This window comes from Rhineura floridana, chromosome 2 (assembly GCF_030035675.1).
Source record: "Rhineura floridana isolate rRhiFlo1 chromosome 2, rRhiFlo1.hap2, whole genome shotgun sequence".
Classification (NCBI taxonomy): domain Eukaryota; kingdom Metazoa; phylum Chordata; class Lepidosauria; order Squamata; family Rhineuridae; genus Rhineura; species Rhineura floridana.
The window spans coordinates 17,985,027-18,008,152 of record NC_084481.1 but is presented as its reverse complement, the minus strand read 5'-3'; the positions used below and the strand labels follow the sequence as shown (position 1 = coordinate 18,008,152).

The 23,126-nt window shown below is 48.4% G+C and overlaps 2 protein-coding genes across 2 annotated transcripts in view; one reads left to right on the top strand and one right to left on the bottom strand.

Annotated features, from left to right (window-relative positions):
- Window positions 1-1,261: 1,261 nt before the first annotated feature.
- On the bottom strand, window positions 1,262-22,682 carry LOC133376234 (alpha-aspartyl dipeptidase-like). The gene is given in 9 exon segments (XM_061607935.1): window positions 1,262-3,471; window positions 4,236-4,318; window positions 7,054-7,113; window positions 9,385-9,512; window positions 9,515-9,551; window positions 11,378-11,457; window positions 18,426-18,500; window positions 21,699-21,716; window positions 21,718-22,682. Coding segments are annotated over 9 exon segments (639 nt in total). The 5' UTR covers window positions 21,800-22,682; the 3' UTR covers window positions 1,262-3,395.
- LOC133376233 (cytochrome P450 20A1) overlaps window positions 21,307-23,126 on the top strand; it is a 41,671-nt gene continuing 39,851 nt past the window's right edge. Inside the window, exon 1 of the mRNA XM_061607934.1 lies at window positions 21,307-22,219. Coding sequence (XP_061463918.1) covers window positions 22,148-22,219 — 72 coding nt within the window. The 5' untranslated portion in view covers window positions 21,307-22,147. The remainder of the gene's footprint in view (window positions 22,220-23,126) is intronic.

Below are 23,126 nucleotides of genomic sequence, written 5' to 3'. Positions count from 1 at the left end.
AAACCTAGTGTTTAAAGCAGCAGGAAATGGTTTCAGAAAACCTTATGTACCTGGCAGCATTGTGCCAGAGTATATTAGGAAAGTAATGGCCATTGTTGATATGAGATCTGTGTGGCTCTTTTGTTGCATTTTCCAAAATGTCCTCTCACTTGGCTATTAATATGTATGTTCTTTACCCATTAAATGCTACAAGGAAAAAGAATACTGTATGGAGGATGTGCTACTGTTAAACAAACCTTTTGAATGACAGGGGTTGTGGAACCTCCCATCTTTAATTAGCAACTTGCCTTGGAAATTGTGCTGCTATTTAAAACTGATTTTTCTAAATAGAAAACTAAAATTCACATACCATGTGCCTCTGCATTTGCTTAAAACACAATTAAAATAGAAATGGAACACTAAGCCTTATGAGAAATGGGCAAACGATAATCTCGTACTGATTATTGTGATTACAAATTGGTTTTAATGCCAAAAATGCCTTCAGATTTTAGATGGAAGTGTTTTTGATACATTTCAACTAGCCTTCATGTAACATCAACAAATATTTGTTTGTCTGTGCAATACCTTTCCTCTTTTTTGGGTGCTTTTAAGGTTAAATGATACACTGTTTATACTTTAATGGTCTGATGGTAAGGTTTAGTAATTTTAAGTTTGTATGTATATTGGCTAACATTGAACATTTCTGTACAGCATGGTAGAAAATGTTTTAAAATTTGCACTTTGTAAGATTTACAGATTTGTAATTTAACCCTTTATAAAATGCCTGCTTGCATTGTACATAAAATGATTGTCAAAATAGGTTTGTATATAATGGGAGGATCTGAAGCCAATTAAATAAAAATTGGACGTGTGATTCGTCTCTCTGCATGTGGTAAAGGTTTTTCATTTTTTCCAAAAGGACTGTGCCTACATCCCAACATCTGTATGCATACCTCTGCCAGATGGAGGACTCTGTGTACAAACTGTTCCCTTCAGCCAATCAGTAGTTCAGCAGGGGGAGTGGAAGATGGGATACTGAACTCCTTTCCATTAAGATTTAAATGTGCCACCCTGTCTGTTTCTCCCACACATAGAGATGTAAAATTTCTGGAAATTTTGAAGCCATGGAAAAAACCCAGTTTTCCCCCAGTTTTTTCAGAAAAAATGGAAATTTTGAGAAAAACTGAAAAAATGCAATATTAGCACTTTTTACAGATTGAAAGTCACTTTGTTACTTCAGGAACATCAAATGTAATTATGTACAAGTTGGTTTGGCATAAAATTATCACATTTGGTATATTAAAAGTACATTTTATTCAAATATTATTACAAATTGATTTTTTAAATTTTTACTCTTTTTGCAACAAATGGATCCTGAAATGATCCTGAACTGTAAGGAACCTCTTTCATTTTGCCACTTTATGAGGAGCAGAAAAATTCAGAAGAAATCAACATTAATAAAGAAAATTATTATGTCTCCGTTAGTCCTCCACAGTGTCAAGCAGACATAAAGCATCCATTCCCATAAAAAGAAATGAGAAAAAAAGGGGGGGCACAATTCAATGAAACATTCATCATGCTAAAATAAAACATTCCATAATCCATTTTTTTGAATTTTTCAGAAAAAAACAAAAATGGCTTCAGGAAAAAAAATGGGTTTTTTCCTAATTTTTCTGGGCCTTCACCTCTCTACTCACACACACCACACTCATTAGATCTGAGCCCTGCTATATACATTAACATTTTATTTAAGACAGGAATTTAAGGTGCTATTTCAAAGAGCAGGCCGAATAGGCACTGTGACAAACTACATTCTGAAGCTCCAAATATGTATATTCTTGGGGGATAGTGGATTCTGCTGCTGTGGAAGAATCTCATGCTTCTGAATGAGAAGTGCTCTCCCTTTCCTCCTTCCCAGACTAGGTCCTGTTTACTAGCACATAGCAGAATGTCTGCTAGACCCCAGTCCTCAATGGGAGTTGTGAGCACACCATCGGCCAATAAGATTTTTTTCTCCTCCCCTACCCACCACCTAATGAAACTAGGGCTACTGGCTTAACTCCTAAGAGAAGGCCACTTAAGAAAAGTTTCATATTCCTTCCAGAGTTGCTTGTCCTCCCCTCCCCTTTCTAGAGGATTGGGACCCCTCTTGAGCAATGTGGTATTGTTGCTGATGGAGAGGAGGAAATCATCCAAAATCATGCAATGTGGTTAACTTAAGGGAAATGTACAGAAGCCTCTTCCTCCTCCCGCCCCAATCAGATCAAGGTCCACACTACCAACTCGCATACCCCTCTCTACCCTCCATCCAGACAAGCAAGAGGCATTATCAGAGTTCAAGGACACACTTCAGCTAGGCAAAAGCACTCAAGGAGGGTGTGAAGCAGGGCCAGTAAGGGGGTGTGAACTGGGGAGAGTTCAGGGGGCACGGTCAGCCCCCACCCCTGCTCTAAAGCACTGTATCAAGCAGTAATCTGGAGATGCAACTTTCCCCACAAGCTGTTACAGGTGCACTTGAGTGTTGCAAAGTAATCACAGGAGTATGTTCTGCCATCGAAGACAAGTTTGTGATCAGCTGGAATCAAATCTGTGATCTCTTAGTAAAGTAGGAGTGTAGGACTTTTTGTAGAAATTTAGGAGCCAGGTTGGAAGCGGAGAGGTGGGCACATCTTGTTGATGCATTTTGATCTATTTCCCCACCATCACCCTGCTGGCATTTACCTGAACACAGGGTCAAGAGTGTGATGGTCCACATGCAAGCCCCCCCGCATCCCTGCGCACACGGATTCCTCAGCCCTTCGCTCATTGAACACAAATGCCTGAAAGGACCCCTCCTAGACCCATCCAACTGAATGTGCTTAGCAGCACCTACCTGATTGGGAATCCTGATAAGGTAGAATTCCAAGTGGTGCAGTGGGTTCTCAACCTGGTCAGATAAAACGTGAGTGGATGGCCCCTTCAGACCTTTGTGTCCAAAAAGCGTGGGGGGACGGACGGAGAGGAGTCTGCCTACACCACCCAATCCCTCTGCACATTTTAAGCTCTTGTCCGTTCAGGCAAATGCCTTAAAACTTTGTCTCTAGCTGTTATACAGATGCCAGGGCTGAAACCTACCTGGAAACTAGTTTGACTTCTGATTTAGGAACCTTTCCTCAAGCAAGTAGCTGCTAGAGTGGGTAGCACACTGTATACGCATTCACAGCAGCTCTTTTATTACAACTGTGTATAAGAGGATCTGGAGCCGTGTTGTGGGAAGCTGTGACTCAACTTGGAAGCAAGTGTCTGGGTCCAATTTTTAGGGTGCCAGTGCTCTAGTGGGCATCTGGGTTTTTGTACTCCTGAGACAAGGCAATTCTTTCTCAGATAAGCTGGAGCCTGCTTGGGATCTGACAATTTCAGCTTCACTTCAACCGAAGTTACACCTCCTCAGGGCTCTCTGTCGACAGGAAACTGAAATCTGTTCCAGGCTCATGTTCCGTGGGGCCTTTCCCTCTGTACAAAAGAGAAAAAGAGACTAGAAGTTACTAATGTAAATGTTAAGAATGAAGAATGGAGGACACTACTGGTTTCCTATCCAGTTTAATTCCTCAACTGTGGATTCATTGGTTACAAACTGGTGGAGAATGATTTATGGCTCAGCTCTATAAAGAGCATAAAACACCAAATGTTAGCTGTATTCATATTGGTGGCTACTATTCCCATCATGCAGAGACTCATGTTACAAAGAAATATGCCAAAAATCCCCATAGTTAATGAACTTCGATGGGATTTTCTCATAAAGTGGGTGGCTTCTCCGCACCTCATTAGGATAACTTAACTGGATCTTCTCTAAGTACCACAAGCATATGGATGGGAAGGCAATCAAAGACTAGAGAAGGAAAAATCAAGACTTAAGATCTAAGATGGAGCATTGGAAGGGAATGGTGACACCCTCCTCCGCTTATCTGACTGGCTGGGAGGAGACGGAAAAGGTACGTTTGAGAAACGCTTGGATGAAGAGATCAGACCCCTAAGACTGACAGGGCAGTCAAATTGGCACAGCCACAATGTGGCATGTCTAAGACACTATATTGGACTGCAAGGAGGAAGGGTTGAAGGATGGTGGTAGCTGCCCTCTTTAAAAGACAAATGACGGTGCTGATCTATATAAGAATTCTATGGCCAGTAGCCTCAGCCATAGAACTGCAGCCTCTCCTATGACCTGAATTTTCATGTAACTTGCAAAGTGGTGGTATGGAACGGCGCCTCCTTTTTACTTCACAAACAGTCGAGCCCCGGTTTTTCCTTGCAGGGTAGCTTTGCTGCCCTCTACCAGCAGCAGTGATCCTTCACGTAAACCCTTTAGAGGCAACGAATGAGTGGTTAAAGTAGGGGTACCACACACATGAAGTCCCTGCCCCAATCAAAATACGGGGCAGGCTCTCTCAACCCCGTACAAGTCCAGCAGTGATACAGAAAGTGGCCTGAAGCTTCAGCTGGCCAATGTAATTGTAAATTGTTGTGTAGGGTTCTCACAGCTGTGAGTGAACTAGAAAAGGTCCTCAAATGTAAAGTTGTATCACTGAACACTAAAGTCAGGATCATTCAGACCATGGTATTTCCGATCTCTCTGTATGGATGTGAAAGTTGGACAGTGAAAAAAGCTGATAAGAGAAAAATCAACTCATTTGAAATGCGGTGTTGGAGAAGAGCTTTGCGCATACCATGGACTGCAAAAAAGACAAATAATTGTGTGTTAGAACAAATTAAACCAGAACTATCACTAGAAGCAAAAATTATGAAACTGAGGTCATCATACTTTGGACACATAATGAGAAGACAGGATTCATTAGAAAAGATAATAATGCTTGGAACAACAGAAGGAAGTTGTCATGCCAGTTGATCCCCTTAATTATTTTCCTGGGTCTCTGGTCATAGATAGTTAAATCCTTTGATCCCAGAGACCCGGTGATTTTTACAGCCCCAGCTGTATCAGCTTATTGCAAATTGGCACCTCTTTATCAGCAAGAGGGGCCTGGTTCTGTGGGAACATCGTTTCATCATTCCTGTGTTGGAACTGCTAAATTAGTTGATTGCTCCCAGCTGAGGCAAGGATTTTTCTCTATAAGAGAAGGCCTCAGCTCTTGGGCTGTGTTCCACTTGTGGGCACCACCTTGCTTATGGTGATGCTCTGCGGTGGCTCCACTATACTTCCTGACTGGCCGTCCCTGAGGGGAAAGATACTAACTCCTGAGAAAGAGCTGAGGCTTGTAAGTACAATTGAGGCAGTTAGTTTTATTATTTTCATTTTTGTGCCAAGAACCTTTATATCTTGTTTGTTATATACCTTACCCCTTTTGGGTGTTGGTTTTAGGATTTGATTTGCTGCTCCAACTAATTGTATGTACCTTTTTATCTTTTGTACCCTTTACCCTTTTTCTTATTTTCTTTTTTTAATAAACTTTACTTATTTTAAAGCAACGTGTGTTTATTCCAGAGAAGGGGTTCAGTTACTAAGTTCAGTCCTGGCTGCTTGACCAAACTACCGTGTACTAGAGGAACATTTTCACTTAAGACTTCTGAAGGGGCCAGGAGGGTATTGAGCCTCTGGTCCTGAGAGGCTTGGGTGTTCAGTGGGCTCTGGGGGTCCCTTCACCCCAGAGTGTTTAACCAATAGAAGGGTGGTGGCAGTACTACCGTGCAGGGTTGGTGTAAGCATACACAGCCCTAGCAGACCAGGTTGGCTAGGATCAATTGCCCAAGGTTGGGGATTGATTCCTGGGACAGTAAAAGTAGGAGGAGGGGAACTCCCTGCTTTCACTACAGAAGTAGAAAAAGAGGAAGGCCAAACAAGAGATGAACTGATTCCATAAAGGAAGCCACAGACCTGAACTTACAAGATCTTAACAGGGTGGTTCACGACAGAGGCTCTTGGAGGTCACTGATTCATAGGGTCACCATAAGTCGTAGTCGACTTGGAGGCACATAACAACAAGGGTTCTCACAGTGGGACAGGCCATAGGTCAGAGCACATACTATGCATGCAAAATCCCCAAATTTAATCCCTAGAGTCTCCAGGTAGAGTTGGGGGGGGAACCCTCTTTAAAACCCTGCAGAGCTGTGGCCAGTGAGTGCAGACCATGGGTGGGGAACCCTTTGGCCCTTCAGATGTTGCTGGATCATAGCTTCCATAATCCCTGACCACTGGCCATGCTAACTTGAGGCCAATGAAAACTCCAATAGTTGGGAGTCCCGTACTATCTGCAGCATCACAGATGTCATGTGTCCACTGTAGACAGTACTGAGCTAAATGGACCACTGAGATGTGGAAGTCAGCATTTGAAGTTTGTCAAATGAAAAATGAGTTAATGCTTAGTGTGTTGGACTCTGACCTGGGAGACCAGGGTTCAAATCCCCACTTAGCCATGAAGCTTGGTGGGTGACCTTGGGCCAGTCACAGCCTCTCAGCCTAACCCTACCTCACAGGGTTGTTGTGAGGATAAAATGGGAAGGGGAGAAGCATGTATGCCACTTTGAGCTCCTTGGAGGAAAACGTGGGATAGAAATGTAGTAAAGAAATGACATAGTAACATTTCTGGGTGTTCAGGACAAGTTCATCTCTAATTCATATTGAAAAACATCATACACAAACACAAATGGGTTTACAGCCAAACACGTTGCTATCATCTGTTCATGGAACATTTTATGTTTTCTTTCAGCTGTATATGCTCCAACTATTTTTATTTATTTATTTATTATACTTGTATACCGCCCCATAGCCGAAGCTCTCTGGGCGGTTTACAGTAACTAAAAACATATACAATTTAAAAATACATCTTTTAAAAAACAATTTAAAACACAATTTAAAAATTTAAAACAATATAAAACACATGCTAAAACGCCTGGGAGAAGAGGAAAGTCTTGACCTGGCGCCAAAAAGATAACAGGGCATATGGTTCTGTTGTACATTTCAAGGGATGCTCTCTACTTTGTGGTACATTTTAAGTGAACTCTTTTCAGGAACGGTCAACTGGGGGCGGGGGGGAGAACCCCCTCCGGGAGAAAGAGCTTTCAGTCTGAAAACATACGACTCACCAATACGGGAGGTGTGTCTGGTTCTCCATGATGCTGCTGAATCCTTTTCTCACGGGCTTCCTGTAACGGTGGTACAGTTACCCAGCAATAATGAATTGCAAACATTTTTTTACAACCTGGTTAACAAACTATTCCAATTACTGAGAGACAGTGTGGTGTAGCAGTTACAATGTTGGATCAGGACCAGGAAGACCAGGATTCAAATTCCCAGTCAACTGTGAAGCTCACAGGGTTGGTTGTGAGGATAAAACAAGGAAAAGGAGAATCATGTACAGCACCTTGACCTCCTTGGAGGAAAGGTGGGAGATAAATGTAAAAATAAAATAAAAATAAAACATGAAAATGTTGTTTATTCACCAAGGTGTGTGACACTTGTATTCAATGCCTATCTTCAAGAAGAGGCTTTTCTTAAAATTGTTTTGTACCTTAGAAACCCAAATTTGGGGGGTGGGGGGTGGAATCCACGTTTTGGAATCTCAGGGAACCAAATCTAGGGTGATACCAGACTAAGGCTGTGGACACACTAGTTGCCTACAGGACAGTGTTTCTATTGGCCACACCTGGAGGGGGAACAGGTTGATCTGTCGATCAGTTGCAAAATCTCTTTGAAGTGAATTTTTTAAAAATGCCCTCAAGCTGATCTGACCAGGTTTTAGAGCAATGAGGGGTAGGGTTTAGCTAGCATCATGCGACCCCTTTTTCGTAAAAGAATGGTGGAGACGCACTGGAACCTGCAGGAGTGTGTCTCTACCCTTACTCGTAGTAGACCCAATGAAATCAATGGACTTAAGTCAACTCCACTGGTTTCAATGGGTCTTCTCAAGTATGTGTGGACATCAGCTGTCATCAGTTTCTCTCTACCCTTAGCTTTTTTTTCTGTGAGCTGTTCTGGAAACTGTTTTTAAAAAACAACATTCCAAAAAGAAGCAGGGTGCCGCAATGAAAGGTTTCTTGCCCAGAATTCTTCATACTAAACAAGACACTGATTTATGCTCAGATGCAACAGCAGCTGGGGAAATACGTGAATTTCTTTCTTCAACTGTTAGGCTGACAACACAGAAAATCAGATACATGAACTATCTGTATTATTCATTTATTTAAAATGTTTCTAAACCACCCTTCATCCAATGAGTTCCACGGTATCATACAATAAAGATCAGAACTGATCATCAGAGAGAAACAATAAGGCAACTGACCAACCCATGCATTCAATCTGCAGGAGATGCCCTGCTTGTTCTTTACATGGTAGAAGCTAGGAAGGTGGATAACACAAGACAGGGCATTCTCAGTGGCGGCACCTGGTTAAGGAACCCCCGCCCAGGTGATGTCCACTTGGCCTCCACAGTCAAAATTTTCAAGCAACAACTGAAGTCATTTCTATGTACCCAGGCTTTTGGATCATGAAGACATTGATTTCTAGTGCATGATCCCATAGGTATTAATTACTGCTCCCCTTTTATTTTATTCTATTTTTGTCATTTTAACCAATGTTCTATTTCATGGTTGATTTGTTGTTGATTTCCAGAACGAAGGGCAGGATAGAAAAATACTAAATAAATAAGAATATCTGCCAAACAATTTATAGAGTAACAGGCACAAAAAGACCATAAAAGCTAAAAGCAGACCAAGGCATCCGAAGCAATACCTGAAGCTATCTTTCACACCTGATTTTAGTGGAACGTATACACAAGAAAGCGTGCATAAGATGGCAGCCTTAAATGTTCTAATCCACACTAAGCAATGCACACTGGCATCAAATGTCTGCTGCTTGTTTTAAACTGTGGGGCAAACTAGATGAGATGTAGGAGATTCGTGAACAGGATTACCTTTTTTAAAAAGTACTTCTAGTGGCTGTGGAAAGGGGAGGGAGAGGTCCAAATTGGACTGTAATGCTGTAGGAAGGGCAATTAACTCTTTCTTCCATGCTGTGTCCCCAACCTAAAACCTTCATTCTGACTTCTGGGGTTCATTTGGAGCCTAGGGGCATTTTTCATTGTGTAATTGACACATAAGGAGACTTACAGGGGTGTACTTCTAGGACACTGCCACAAATTTTAACCTGTACAACATTCCCAAATTTCAGCCAATTACCACTTAGCTTTTTCCTTCTGGAACCAAAAAACCACTGGCGTCCAAAAATACCCCAGAAATTGTTTACTTAATATACATGGAGAAAGGGCCAACATATCAAGCAAAACAAAAGCCCATCAAGAGAATGTGAGGTTTATAAGATTTCTTCACGCATTTCTAAGCTCTATAAAGGTATGGTGTTCAGATGTTGTAATGGCACACTGAACTGCTTGAGTTATCATAAAGCCATCTGAAATTTACCCCCATGTGAGTGCTATTAACATCTGGATCCAAACAGTGTGGATTGATGTTGAAAGGAACCAATCCAAGGGCCATCAAAGAAGGAGGATATACAATTGGCATGTCATTGGTTGTGTTGATACTGATACGTTGGTTCCTGCACTTGATCCAATGTATGGGATCCCACCCTGTAAGACACGGAGAATGAAGCAGGATATCAGAATCTCAGTTTTAAATGAACATAAGCACTCATTGGGGGTGAGGGGAGGTTTCAACAAAGGTTCATAAATTCAAAGATCTCTTGCACAAGGCCACACACAGCTCAACTCCTCTTTCTAATAGGATGTGTAGATTCCATTCCTATAGGAAGGAGAATGGGAGTTTAAAGGCATGTCCTACTAATAGAAAAGACACAGGAAGTAGTAATGTGATGTGATATTAAACTCGGATGTCAGATTGAGATGCAGCAGGAGGATAAGGGGAAGCTGGATGCAGAATGTAGGGTTTTCTATTTTAAGATCTGGAAGGGGAAATCTTACTTTCCAGCACCACTTAAAGATCGCAGTAGAGTCCTTCCTCTTGCTTGAGAAGTTAGCAAAGACTTTCTGCAAATGGTACCTGCAGGAAGTGTTCTCAATGTTCCTCTTTTCACTTTTTTTTCTTTAAAAATAAAACCAGAGAAGCGATCAAAACTCTACCCTACAAATCCACCGTGGTGCAAACGGAGCTGTCCTCTTAAGCACACTGAATAAAAATGCAAGGATTATACTTTCTTTGCTATGTATCTGGAGCTAAAGAAACACTTGCACTGGTTTCACTGGCATAACTCTTCCTCCCCATTCACAAGAAGAAAAACAACCTGATCCTGCTTTGAGTTCAATAGGCTCCTAGCTAAATGTGCTTCGAATTGCATCCAATGTCCTAGTTTGGGAAATGTCCTAGTTTGGACAAGAGAACTGTCATTAAATAACTTCAATGTTCAGGAGACACCTTTTAAATCATACTGGGCCAAATTCCTTCTTGGCCAACCTTCTGGGGGCTGCGTTCCAGTGATGATGGAGACCACTGGCAAAAGGTGGCCAGAGCCAGAGATATGGCACTTACCTTTGTACAGAAGGCTACATTCTAGCCACACAAAAGTCAGAGGTTTCTACACACACACACCACACACCTCTCCATCCAAGAAAGCAAGGGGCATTATCACAGTTCAAGGACTTTTTTCAGGGGAAAAAGCCCCATGAGGAGAGACTGAAAGGACTGGGCATGTTTAGCCTTGAGAAGTCTATGGGAGATACAATCGCATTCTTCAAGTACTTGAAAAGTTGTCACACAGAGGAGGGCCAGGATCTCTTCTCGATCGTCCCAGAGTGCTGACATGGAATAATGGGCTCAAGTTACAAGAAGCCATATTTCAGCTGAGCATCAGGAAAAACTTCCTGTTAGAGCGGTACGACAATAGAACCAATTACCTAGGGGTGGGTGGGCTCTCCAGCACAGGAGGCATTCAGAAGGAGCTGGACAGCCACCTATTGGGTATGCTTTAAGTTGGATTCCTGCATCAAGCAGGGGGTTGGACTTTATGGCCTTATAGGCTCCTTCCAGCTCCAAGATTCTATGACACAGGCAAAAGCACTTGAGGCACAGAGCAGGGTCAGCAAGGAGGCTGGCCTGGAGAGAGGCGCAGTCCAGGGGAAAGTACTGAGGGTAGGCTTGGAAGATCCACATCCAGCCCTCGGGCTAAGGCTTGCCACCCCTGGTCTAGATTATTACAGCTATTCCCAGCATAGGGTTTGGATAAAGCATGATGGACTATACACCACCCACTTTGAGCACTTTCTGATAAGCTGAGATATAATTAGATCACAGCAAAGAAGCAAAAGGCACTGAAAGAATAGGAGACAGTTCTCCTTAGAACAGAACACGTTATTGATAAAAAGACTTGTGTAGCTCCAATTTTTTTGAGTAAACACCACTCATTTCTTTTCTTGTTTGTCTAAGTGCTTGTTTGTGCTACCTCAAGAACTCTTCTCCTGATCGGCTGTATCAGACCATTGTCGTAAAGAGCTTTCAAGAGACGAAATGTGTTGCCACCACCTGCAGGGGAGGGGAAAAAAAGGAAAGATCCTTGTTTGCTTTATACCTTAAGCCCACAGACTTAAATCCAACCTAGGGAAAAAACATGAGTGATGTTGATCTTCTCTTTTTTTAAAAAAACAACAACAAAAACCAGAAGTGTTTCAGTCAACACTGTGAGCTAACCGTGCATCCCATAACTGAGCTCAATGGGACTTCCTTTCAGATAAAAGCGTATAGGATTGCACCCTAATGGTGTGATCCTATGTGTGTCTAGCCAGAAGCAAGTCCTGCTGAATGCAATGGAACTTAACTCTCGTGTAGCTCAGTGGCAGAGCACCTGCTTTGTGTGCAAGAAGTTTCCAGTGCAATCCCTGACATCTCCAGGCAGGTCTGAAAAAGTCTCTAGCCCAAAGGTCTGGAAAGCCGCTGGCAGTTGGTGTACTGTAGACCACTGTCCTTCAACCTTAGGTCCCCAGATGTTGCTGGACGACAACTCCCATCATCCTTGGCCATTGGCTAAGCTGGCTGGGGTTGGTGGGAGTTGCAGTCTGACAACATCTGGGGACCCAAAGGCTGAAAAACTGAGCTAGGCGGACCCCCGTTCCGCGCCCACTGACCGGGCGAAGGGGCGTGTTTGCGGCCGCCGCCGAAGCCGGGCCGCCATCTTGGGGGGTGTGCGTGCACGCAGCGTGCAGGCGCGCTGACGTAGCACGCAGCGAGGGGGTGGGGCGGCAGACGGCCATTTAAGGCCGTGCCGCTAGCCGCCCTCCCTCACTGCAAGCTTGGCAGCAAATTCAAACGGCGGCAGGCTCCGGCATCGGCGGCGCGACTCAGATCGATTCGCTCGCCGACGCACGCGGCTCCTCAAGGCTCCTACGGGCCAGGCCTTGGTGCTGGGTGGCCGGCGGCGAGGAGCGGTCGGCGCGCCTTGATCGCGGCGCGGCGAGGATGGCGGAGAGGCCCTGGCACCCTGGAGGGGCAGTTGGGACTAGGCCTCTGGAGGCCCTCCAGCGGGAGGTGCGGTGGCAGCGGCCGTGTGGCTCCTCGCCAGGGAAGCCTGCAGGAGGCATCTGCAGACCCGGCGGAGCAGTGGAGGGAGTCCTAGGCCTCAGGAGGCCCTGCGGCGGTGGAGGTGCGGTGGCAGCGGCCGTGTGGCTCCTCTCCAGGGAAGCCTGCAAGAGGCAGCTGCAGACCCGGCGGTGCAGCAGAGAGAGCCCTAGGCCTCGGGAGGCCCTCCAGAGGAGCGAAGCGCAGCGGCAGCACGGCCTAACGGCAGCGGCGGATGTCAGGCGAGGCGGCCTTGTGGCCGCGTTCTTTTTCTTTGATTGCTACCCAGGGGCCCCCTGTGGGAAGGTTCTCTGCCCCTCATCCACCCCATAGCAAGGGAAGTGGGTCCCAGCCCCATCTTGCATGCCCTCCATTTCTCACTTGGCGGCCCAGGTTGCCAGGATTGTGGGGTGAGATAAAGGGGCCCATCAGCAGGGGAGGGGAGTGAGCAGGGGACACAGTCCAGCTGGGCTGTGAGGGTGCTGCCCCCCCTTATAGGTATCCCCACGCTGACCACCTCTCACTTTGCCAGGAGGCACTTCCACAACGGGCATAGGCCTTGGGGGTCATTTCTGCTGGATAGACCCGGCTACACTCTGGCACAGGATGCCACCTAAAAAAGGTCAAGGTGGGCCAAAAGGGAAGGGAAGGGCCCCCAGGGCAGAGGGTAGGCGCCCACCCCCAGCGGCGGAGGATGGGGGACAAGGGGAAGGCATGCCATGGACTGCTATACTGGCCAGGTTAGAAGCCCTGGAGAGGGGCTCAGCCCAGCCAGCACCTGGGAGAACAAAGGAACCACCCCCCAAGCGGCCCCGGGATAAAGTGCTGCGTCCAGTCGGCGGGGCTAACGCTGCAGCTATTACTTCTATCTTAGCACGACTGGACGCGCTGGAGGCAGGGCCTAATGGGGGCACAGCAAGAGCGCCCAGAGCAGAAGCAGGACCAGCGTTGTCTTCACATGCAGCCCCGGGACCACAGCCCATGCATGGCCCCTCAGCAGACAACATAGTGGGTGAGTCTCCCTGGGCAGCACAACAACAGGGGCAGCCCCAGTGGGGCTGGCCCCAGTGGGGGTTCCCATACTGGCCTTTTTCCCCACCAGCTGAAACTGAGCGGTATGGGCAAGCTGTGATCCCCATGGGTGTGGGGCACGGCACACCACAACAACAGCCTCCCCTAGGGTTGGCCTGTGAGCAGGTCTGGCAGTCCACTGCCGGGACAGGGATGGGAGTGGGGGTGCAGCCCTCCTGGTCGGTACCCCCTCCTGCAGAGGACACTGACCCTCTGGGTTCAGTGAGGGACGGGGCTATACTTTTTGGGGAGACATCAGCCCCACTGGGCTTTCACCTGCTGCCAGCTACAAAGGGAAAAATATGGAAGGGGGAGTATGTCGACTTATTCTCACTTCTATACAGGGAGCCAGTTAGGAGGGAGAAGGATAAGGGCGAAGAGGCAGAACCAGACAAGCCCAAGAGGCGGCGCATAGAGCGCACTTGGGCCAATTGGTTGCCTGCATTTCTGACATACATGGGGGTGGTGATGCAGAAACAGCCACAGAAGGGCCCTATCCTGATTAAATACCTCGATATCGTATATCGGGGCTACTCTGAGTTCCAGGGGGCAGCATGGCTTGCCTATGATGAATCGTTTCGTATGAGGGCGGCCTTTGATACCTCTCTCCCCTGGGACAAAAAGGAAGCAGATCTGTGGCTACAGTTTATGTCTCACTCCAAGCCCATAGCCGGGGATAGAACAGACAGCGGCCACCTCTTGGCCCGCCAGGTGGCAGCAGCTCCTTCCCGTGGGCCCGCGGGGCAGGGGGTTCAACCCCGCCTGCTCTGCTGGGAGTTCAGCTCCCGAGGCCACTGTGGTCGTACCCCCTGCAGGTTCCGACACGAGTGCGCAATCTGCAGGGGTCCACACTCCTGCGCTGCCTGCCCCAGGGGCCGCCCTTTCAGAGGTGGGAACAGGGACTCAGCCGGCGCAAGGAGACCGGGAGCTGCTAGCACAGCTCAAGGAAAGGGGCCCCAGTCCAGTTAAACTCCCTGAACTCCAGTACTTGCTCTGCCTTTACCCCCAAGTCCAAGACGCCCAGTTTTTGCTCCAGGGCTTTACAGAGGGTTTTCGGATCCCCTATTCGGGCCCCAGGCACCACTTCATGTCCCGCAACCTCAAATCAGTGGCAGGCATGGAATCAGTCGTGGGAGAGAAAATTGGAAAGGAGGTCATGGCAGGCCGCGTTCTGGGCCCCTTTACGGCACCACCCATCCCTTCACTCAGAGTTTCCCCGCTGGGCCTCGTGCCCAAGAAGGCACCAGGTGAATTTCGCCTTATACACCACCTGTCTTGTCCCCAGGGTGGGTCAGTAAATGACTTCATCCCATCAGACCTCTGCTCTGTCCGCTACACGTCATTTGACTGCACAGTTCGTATGGTTAGGGACTGCGGGATTGGCGCCCGCATGGGAAAGTGTGACATCAAATCTGCCTTCCGTCTCCTCCCTGTGCACCCACGGGACTTTGAGCTGTTAGGCTTTGCCTTCATGGGCAAATATTATGTGGATAGGGCATTGCCTATGGGATGCTCCATCTCATGCTCGGTTTTTGAGCGCTTCAGTTCTTTCTTGGAGTGGGCAGTCAGGAGACAGGCAGGCCAGCCATCAGTGGTGCACTATTTGGACGACTTCCTGTTTGCGGGCCCTGCAGACTCGGGCGCCTGTCAGGCTCTTATGGAGCAGTTCGCAGGGATGGCCGGGGACCTGGGCGTTCCCCTTGCGGCTGAGAAAACTGAGGGCCCGTCCACCACCCTCACTTTTCTGGGCATAGAGATCGATACAGTGGCCCAATGCTGTAGGCTCCCACAGGATAAGCTGGTGGCCCTTAAGGGGAAAATCTCGGAGGTGGTTGGGGCAAAGAAGGTGACATTGGCCACACTACAACAGCTGGCAGGCCATATGAACTTTGCATGCAGGGTGGTAGCACCCGGGCGCGCATTCCTGCGGTGCGTGTACGATGCCATGGAGGGCCTATCACGCCCCCACCACCACACGCGTGTTACTGCCGCTCTCCAGGAGGACCTGGCAGTTTGGTCCACCTTCCTGCAGGAATTCAATGGGCTCTCCTTATGGAGAAGGGATCGCCTGTTGGAAGCGGAGCTACAGGTGAGCTCCGACGCCTCAGGTTCCTGCGGTTTTGGGGTCATTTTCCATGACTCATGGTGTCATGGCAGCTGGCCACAGAACTGGGCTCAGGCTGGCCTGACCAGAGACCTGACCTTTTTGGAGTTCTTCCCCATTGTCGTGGCCGTACACCTTTGGCCCGACAAGCTGGGCAATTCCTCAGTCCACTTTTGGTGCGACAACCTCCCTACGGTGCATGTCATCAACACCCTGTCCTCTAGAAACCCCAACGTTATGCGGCTGGTTCGTGTGTTCGTGCTCCAATGTCTTCGCTATAATATACAGTTCCTTGCACGCCATGTTCCGGGTATTGATAATAGTATTGCTGATGCTCTATCACGGAACCAGATGGAGAGATTTCACCAGCTGGCGCCGTGGGCAAGGGCTCAGCCGGACGTGGTACCCCCAGCGCTATGGGAGATTGGAGGACCGAATCAGAACAGGCCATAAGCCTGTCTGTGGCACCCAGCACTTTGGCCAGCTACCAGGGGGCAGGTAGGGACCTGGCAAGCTTCAGGGAGTCCAGAGGCTACACCCAGGAGTGGCCCATCCCCGTGGAGCATCTTATGGAGTTCTGCGTGGAAGGGAAGCGGAGGGGACTTTCAGTCAGGACCATCAGAGGTAAGCTCTCCGGTCTATCCTTCCTAGGGAAAGCACGGGGCTTCCAGGACTACTCCGGTGACTTTAGGGTCCGCCGGATGCTGGAGGGGTGGTCCCGTGAGCGCCCACACACACCTGATGCCCGCGCCCCCTTTTCCCCAGAGCTACTGTTGGGTCTGCAGGGACAGTGGAGGGTTCTATGTTCTTCCCATTTTGAGGCACTGCTATACCATGCTGCGGCCCTCACCTTGTTCTTTGGGGCCTTCCGAACAGGGGAGGTAGTGGCAGGTTCTAAGACGGATGGCTCCCTCTGGGCCCTTCTGGTTTCTGATCTCAGCTGGGAGCCAGAGGGGGTCCGCCTGCGACTCAGGCAGTCAAAGACGGACCAACACCACAAGGGTCGTCTGATTGTGTTATCCCCATGCCAACAGGAGGAACTCTGCCCGGTGAGGGCCCTGCGCATCTTTCTGGCAGCCCGGGGGCTGCAGCCAGGGTACCTATTCAGGCATAGGGACCTCCAGCCCCTTACCAAGTATCAGTTTTGGTCGGTGACAAAGGCAGCACTCCATAGGCTAGGTGTGGATGCCCGCAAGTTCGGGACACACTCCTTCCGGATAGGAGCAGTCTCCATGCCCACCTGGGTTTTTCCAAGGGGCAGCTACAGGCAGTGGGCAGGTGGTCCTCGGATGCATATAAGACTTATGTTAGACCACTAACAGAGATGCAGGAGGCCAGCAGCTAATGGCAATTGTTGTCGTTTTTGGCAGGCTGCTGGGAAAGATCGGAGCAAGTGAGCATCCTCCTCTGCGGTCACAGCATGATTTTCTGGGCAGGCCGCAGGGCAGCGAAGTCCCGCATTGGAACGCAGCTGGGGCTCAGTCAGTGGGCCTCAGTGCGGTGGCTTGGGCGCCGGGGGATGCGTTGGGACGGTCTCCTGCCTACCTTGTTCCAGTCGGCTGTGGACCGGGCGGTGCCCCAGGTGCTGGTCATCCACCTGGGAGGTAATGACTTGGGCCTGTTGAAGGGCAAGGCCCTGATCGAACAGGCATGTAGTGACCTCCAGGCCATTGCGCTGCGCTGGCCGGGGGTGCACTTGGTATGGTCTGACATCCTGCCGCGCAGGACGTGGAATTGTGCTGGTGACCCACGGGGAATGGGCAGGGTTCGGAAGAAGGTTAATAGACAGATTCAGAGGGCCATCAAGGGCCTGGGGGGTTCTGTCATACACCACCCAGAGATCAAGCACGATAGGCTGGAGTTGTTCAGGTCAGATGGCGTGCACTTGACTGACGTGGGCAATGACATCTTCCTGATGGACCTGCAGAGGGGTGTGCACCAGATTCTTATCGGGCAGAGGCTTGTCCCCCTTTTGTGGCAAGGAAGCGTGGGGGAAACGTTAAAAGGGAAAGGGCAGCTAGGTGACACCTTTAGGCACCTTTGGGGGTGATTGGCGGTCCGGGAGCCTGCACCTCAGGGCTATACGGCCCGGGAGCAGAACACGGGCCGCTTTTGGGGCCAACGTGCCTCATCCGCTCGGAGTTTCAGGGCTCCAGGGGGCGGTGATGCGGGTTGGACCCCCTACACATCTTCAGGGTGTGGCCAGAGCTGGGGCCTGGCACAGGGCAGCCCCAGGCTCAGGCAAGGTTTGGTTGCCCTATAGCTGCAAGCAGGCTTCGCCTGGATCAGCAGAATTCCCCCTCACTTGATTGTCCCTCTGCAGGTTCATTGCTTATAATTGACTCTGTTTTAATAAAGTGGCCCATGATTTAACCCAGTGAATGGTGTCTGTGTTTATTTCGGCAATAGGCCGCAACAACAGACTGGCTCAGTCTAAGGCAGCTTCCTATGATCATGCCTATGTTCAAGCACGCACAGGAATGTAGCCTAGGTCTAGTTTTCAGCCGAGACTTGCAGGCCTACAGCTACACAGTGCCACATACATTTGTTCCAGAGCCAGGGCTCAGGACAGGATGGATTCAGTGATTTGAAGGGGAAATTTCTCTCAGATGCACAACACCTCAACTGTTATCACCCAGAAAGCAGATTCAAAGTTCTCCTTATTAAGCAACCACTTCAGACTTTTTGTACCTTATCCTTTCTTATCAAGAAGTCAACAGAGTGACAGCATGAAGAAAAAGCCCACAGGGAAATATATATTTACCAATGAATATCGCTTCAGCTTTTCTCACAGCTTCGTGTGGATTGAGCAATTCGTGGATACTGTCTAGCCCGTAGCCTGGGAGGGGGGGAAATGACAAGATGATGACTATAAATCAATCAGCTAAATGGTACCTTGTAAGGGACTTTGAAAACTAGGCCAGGTAAATATCCCTAGCTGTCAACAAAGAATCAAGGACCAAGAGGCTAATTAGGCAGCAGCCTCCCCTACAGAGGATTCAGCATTTTAGCAGAAAACTGGGAGCTGCAGAAAAGGTGCTCTAGGAGTATTAACTAGCATGGGGTATCATTGGCAGGGTCTCATCTGGACTATTTGTGCTGCTCCTGCTAAGCCAGGGCTGGGCAGCCTCTGGCCCTCCATATGTTGTTGCACTCAAAATTCCCATCAGCATGGCCAATGGCCAGGGATGATGGGAGTTGTAGTCCAGCCACATCTGGAGGGACACCTCAAATTCCCCAGCCCTGGGCCAGTCCCTTAGCATCTGTGCAAGCCGCAAGAGGATCAGCCAAGGTCTGGCACATTGGCAATTCCTACAGCTGTGTGCATTGAAACATGGAACTGCTCAAATACGGAGAAAGAGGAAAGGGGTCTGATTTGAGCAGCAAAATGCCACATGCAGGAGGGGTGTGAAATCCTCTCAAGGTCTGTCACTTACCTCTCTGCAGCCCTCTCAAGTGCTTTTCACCCAGTCCAGGTCACTGACATTGAACATACACAGCTGAATATAAAGTTTGCCATTCAAAGCCATAAACATGACCTATCAAGATGTATGCAGCCCACCAGCCACGCATTTTTCTCGTTTGGCTCAGCGTGACATGCCAACGAAGGCAGTGTGGCTTGAAAAGTGCCTGATAACCCCACTGTTATTAGCCTATCAGAGGTCCAATAAACACCTGGGTTTGCTACTGTCCTGGGTATGCAAAATAGTGGGGTTATCACGCACTTTTCAAGCCACGCTGCCTTCGTTGGCATGTCACGCTAAGCCGAACCATGGGTTAGCACAAAGGAGAAAAATGCATGCTCCCCAGAGAGGAGATTGCGGCCACTTTGGTCTTCATCAATTATTTTGCTGCTGCGTTAAGCTGTGGTTTGGCTTAGCACATCATCCAAACCCACGTTTGTGGGTTCACTCTCCCAGAAAGCCACAAGCTGTAAACCACAGACAAACTTTCGTTGCTAGAAAACCATGAGTTGTAGAGCGAAACCATGAGTCTGCGGTTAGCCAAAACTATGGCTTTACAAGACCATGCGAATGTGTGGGCTTCTGGAGAGGAGTCCGCAGCCATTTAACTCCTCCTGAGTCCTTTATACTGCTGCACCATGCCGAGGTAAGCCAAAGTTTGCCTTGGCGTGTTGTCTAAACCAGGACTTGTGGTGAAGCGCTCACCTCACTAACCATGAGCTGCAGCCGAGGTTTGTTTTTGGCCGCAGCTCACAGTTAAGGAGCAAGAGCTTTACCACAAATCCTGATTCACAACAACACGCTAAGGCAAACCTTGTCTTAGCTTGTTCCAGTGCAGCTGTAGAAAGGACCAGGGAGAAGCAAAGGGGCTGCAAGCCCGTTTGCGCAGTCTTGCTAAGCCACAGTTTTGCTCTTACCACATTGTGCAAACCAGGTCAAGGGCAAAACAGGATTGATTGCTTGAAAAATGCCACAGGATTCTTGGTGCTTTCAAAGAAAGGTTGTTAATTCAGGATCACAACCCTGAGTATCTGTTAAATAAGCCTTCAGAGATTCTTAGAAGAAACAATGGCAGCACTGCCTTGCCTAAACTTTGAAACATCATCAGGGATGATGGGAGTTGTAGTCCATCAGCATCTGGGGACCCAAGGTTGAAGACCAGTGGCTTAAAGCACCGATTGCCATCTGGCGGGTTGAGACTCACTAAGATGAGTTGCAACAGCAGCATGTGCTACATGTGCAAGGGGGAAAAAGTAAGAAGTGGGACCCAAATGCATGTTTGGGCTACTGGTTTAGAGCACAGGGTTCTGCATCTTTACTACGTTCATACACTGAGCCAGCCATAACATTTAAGCCCTGGCCTCTGGCATGGCACTCTCTTTCTGCCTAAGCTAACTCTATGACCTGTTTCACCTGACACAATAAACCAAACTATGGCTCCTGAGATGGCACAAACATGCAAGCTCCCAGAATGTTGCTCACAGCCGCTTCGCTCCTCCTTGGTCCTTTTTACTGCCATGCTGCACAGAGCTAAGCCAAGGTTGGGCTTAGTGTGTCGTCCAAACTGTAACTCTGGTTACAGCTCCTAGTTAGTCTGGAGAGCACTAAACCACAATCCTGGGTCCAGACAATATGCGTAGCCATACATCAGCTTAGTACAGCGATAAAAAGAATCAGGAAGGAGCAAAGTGGCTGCAAGGTCCTCTCTGGGAGCCTCTGACCGTGGAGAATGCAATCTGGCTGCATGTGTGCCTAGGGCTAGGTCGCAGCCCTTCCCAGAGCTAGAATTTCCAGCACCCTTAAGAAACTACAGTTCTGAGGACTCAGGGAGGGGGTGCTTTCAGTAGTGTAGTAGCAAATTCAGAAGTGGAGGGTCCCTTCATGATAGTCACAGCCACCCCTCCACCCCCTTTTTGCTGCTGGGTTGAGAATGAGAACCTTGTTAATGCCTTTTCCCGCAACAACAGGAGCTAATAAGCATGAAAGGGGAGAGTGTTAGCTACTGAAAAGAATCTTCTCAGTGGCTGACTCACCTCCTTTCACTCTGATTGGCTCCAATCAGGAGGAAAGGACCAGGAAGCATATTTGAAGACTCTTCTCAGTGGCTAACACACTCCCTTTTCATCCTAATTGGCTCATAGGATGCTGGAGTCACTGGGACCCTGCTCCCAAAAAAGCAAGAGGTCAAAGACACACACACCTGAGCCTCTAGAGGACTACACCTTTGGGTGCTTTAAGTATATGGTGTGTACAGAGCCCTCCTGAGTTCAGTGGGACTTCCTCTACAATCCTATGCGTGTTTATTGAGTAGCAAGCCCCACGGTGACGAATGGTGATTAGAGTTTAGGACTGCAGTCATTCTGCCATTAGGTCGTGCAGCATTTTAAACTTTCCTTTGCCAGGTTCCTTCGAGGAAAAGCAGCAAACAAACGTGACAAATAATAGTGGCAGCGGACAGCCCCGCAGACTCCGGAGAGGCAGAAAAAGTTAGATCTTTAAAAGATGGCTCTTCCTGGACGCGCAGCCTCTTCTCCGGCGGTAGGGCACCCTTTCTTCCGCTCGTTTGTACTTACGGCCCAAAGAAGTGCTTGATTTGTTCCTCGCAGTGGTCTAGGTAGCCCGCTCCGTGCAAAGTAGAGCTGGAGATCAGCAGCAGTCGCCGGCGAGCCCCCATCAGGACAGAAGTCGCCCGGTGGAAACGGACCGTTTTCCTCCCTGGAAGCCCCAGGAAACTCAGCCCGGGCGCAGTTAGCGGCAGGGGCGGGTCGCGTTGGAAACCTCCGCTTGGCACAAGGATCAGCTATGAATGCGAAGACTGGGTCTCGATCAGGCTCGGGATGGGATTGTGTGAAGAACTCCCTTCCCTGCCTTGCACAGCCGATGGCTCGATTGCTTTAGTCTCCCTCCTCAAATCTCCGCCTCCTGCCCAAAACCGGGCAAGGCAAGGGAGCCGAAGATCGGGGACGTTGACGGACTCCTTTTTCTTTTTTTGCAGACGGATGGGATTGTGCTCCTTACAGACATGCTCGATTTTGTCATCTTCGCAGTGACTTTCCTGCTCATCCTGGTGGGAGCCGTGCTTTACCTTTGCCCGGTAAATATGGGTCGGGACGGAGGTTGTTTCCGTGCATGGAAAGTCAAAGAGAAGAAACAAGTTCCAGAGTCTTTAAAAGACTTACCACAAAAGCTCATGCCACGACGACTCTCTTGCAGTGCAACAATGCTATATTGATTTACTTGGAAGGAAGCCCCCTGGATTCAGTGGGGCTTACTTCCGGGTAAGTATGCATTGGAGAGCAGTCTTACGACGCGATCCTTTGCGCCATCGACTCGAATAAATCCTATTGAGATCAATGAGACTTATTCCCAGGTAGCATGCATAGGTTTGCGCTCTAATACTGCTGCTCCTTGGGAGTTAGGCGCCCCGCCATTCTTTTAAAACACGTGAGTTCCCCCAAAGAATCCTGGGAACAGTGGTTTCCTCCTCACAGGGCTGCAACTTCCCAGGACCCTTAATAACTACAGTTCCAAGGATTCTTTGGAGGAAGTCATGTGCTTTAAATGTGCATTGGATGTGCTTTGACCTATATTGTGGATCTGTCCACTAGGGCAGATCCACATCATACAGTTAAAGCACATCTAACACACATTTAAAATACATGACCCCCCCCCCAAATAATGGGAATTAGTTTGTTAAGGTTGCTGGGAATTTATAGCTCTGGGAAAAACCCCAGTTCCCAGGATTCTTTGGGGGAAGTCATGTGCTTTAAATGTGCATTGTATGTGCTTTAAATGTAAGGTGTGGATCTGCCTCCAGGGGGTAATTTTCCTTGGAAATTAGCCCTAGTGCTTACTTCCTCATGATTGTGGAGAGGATTGCAGCTATGCCACCTGATATTATGCATGTTTAATTCAAACTAAGCCCCCACCTCCAGTTTAGTGGGTCTTACTCTTTAGTAAATGAATGCAGATTTGCCACCATACAGTGCAATGCTATATTT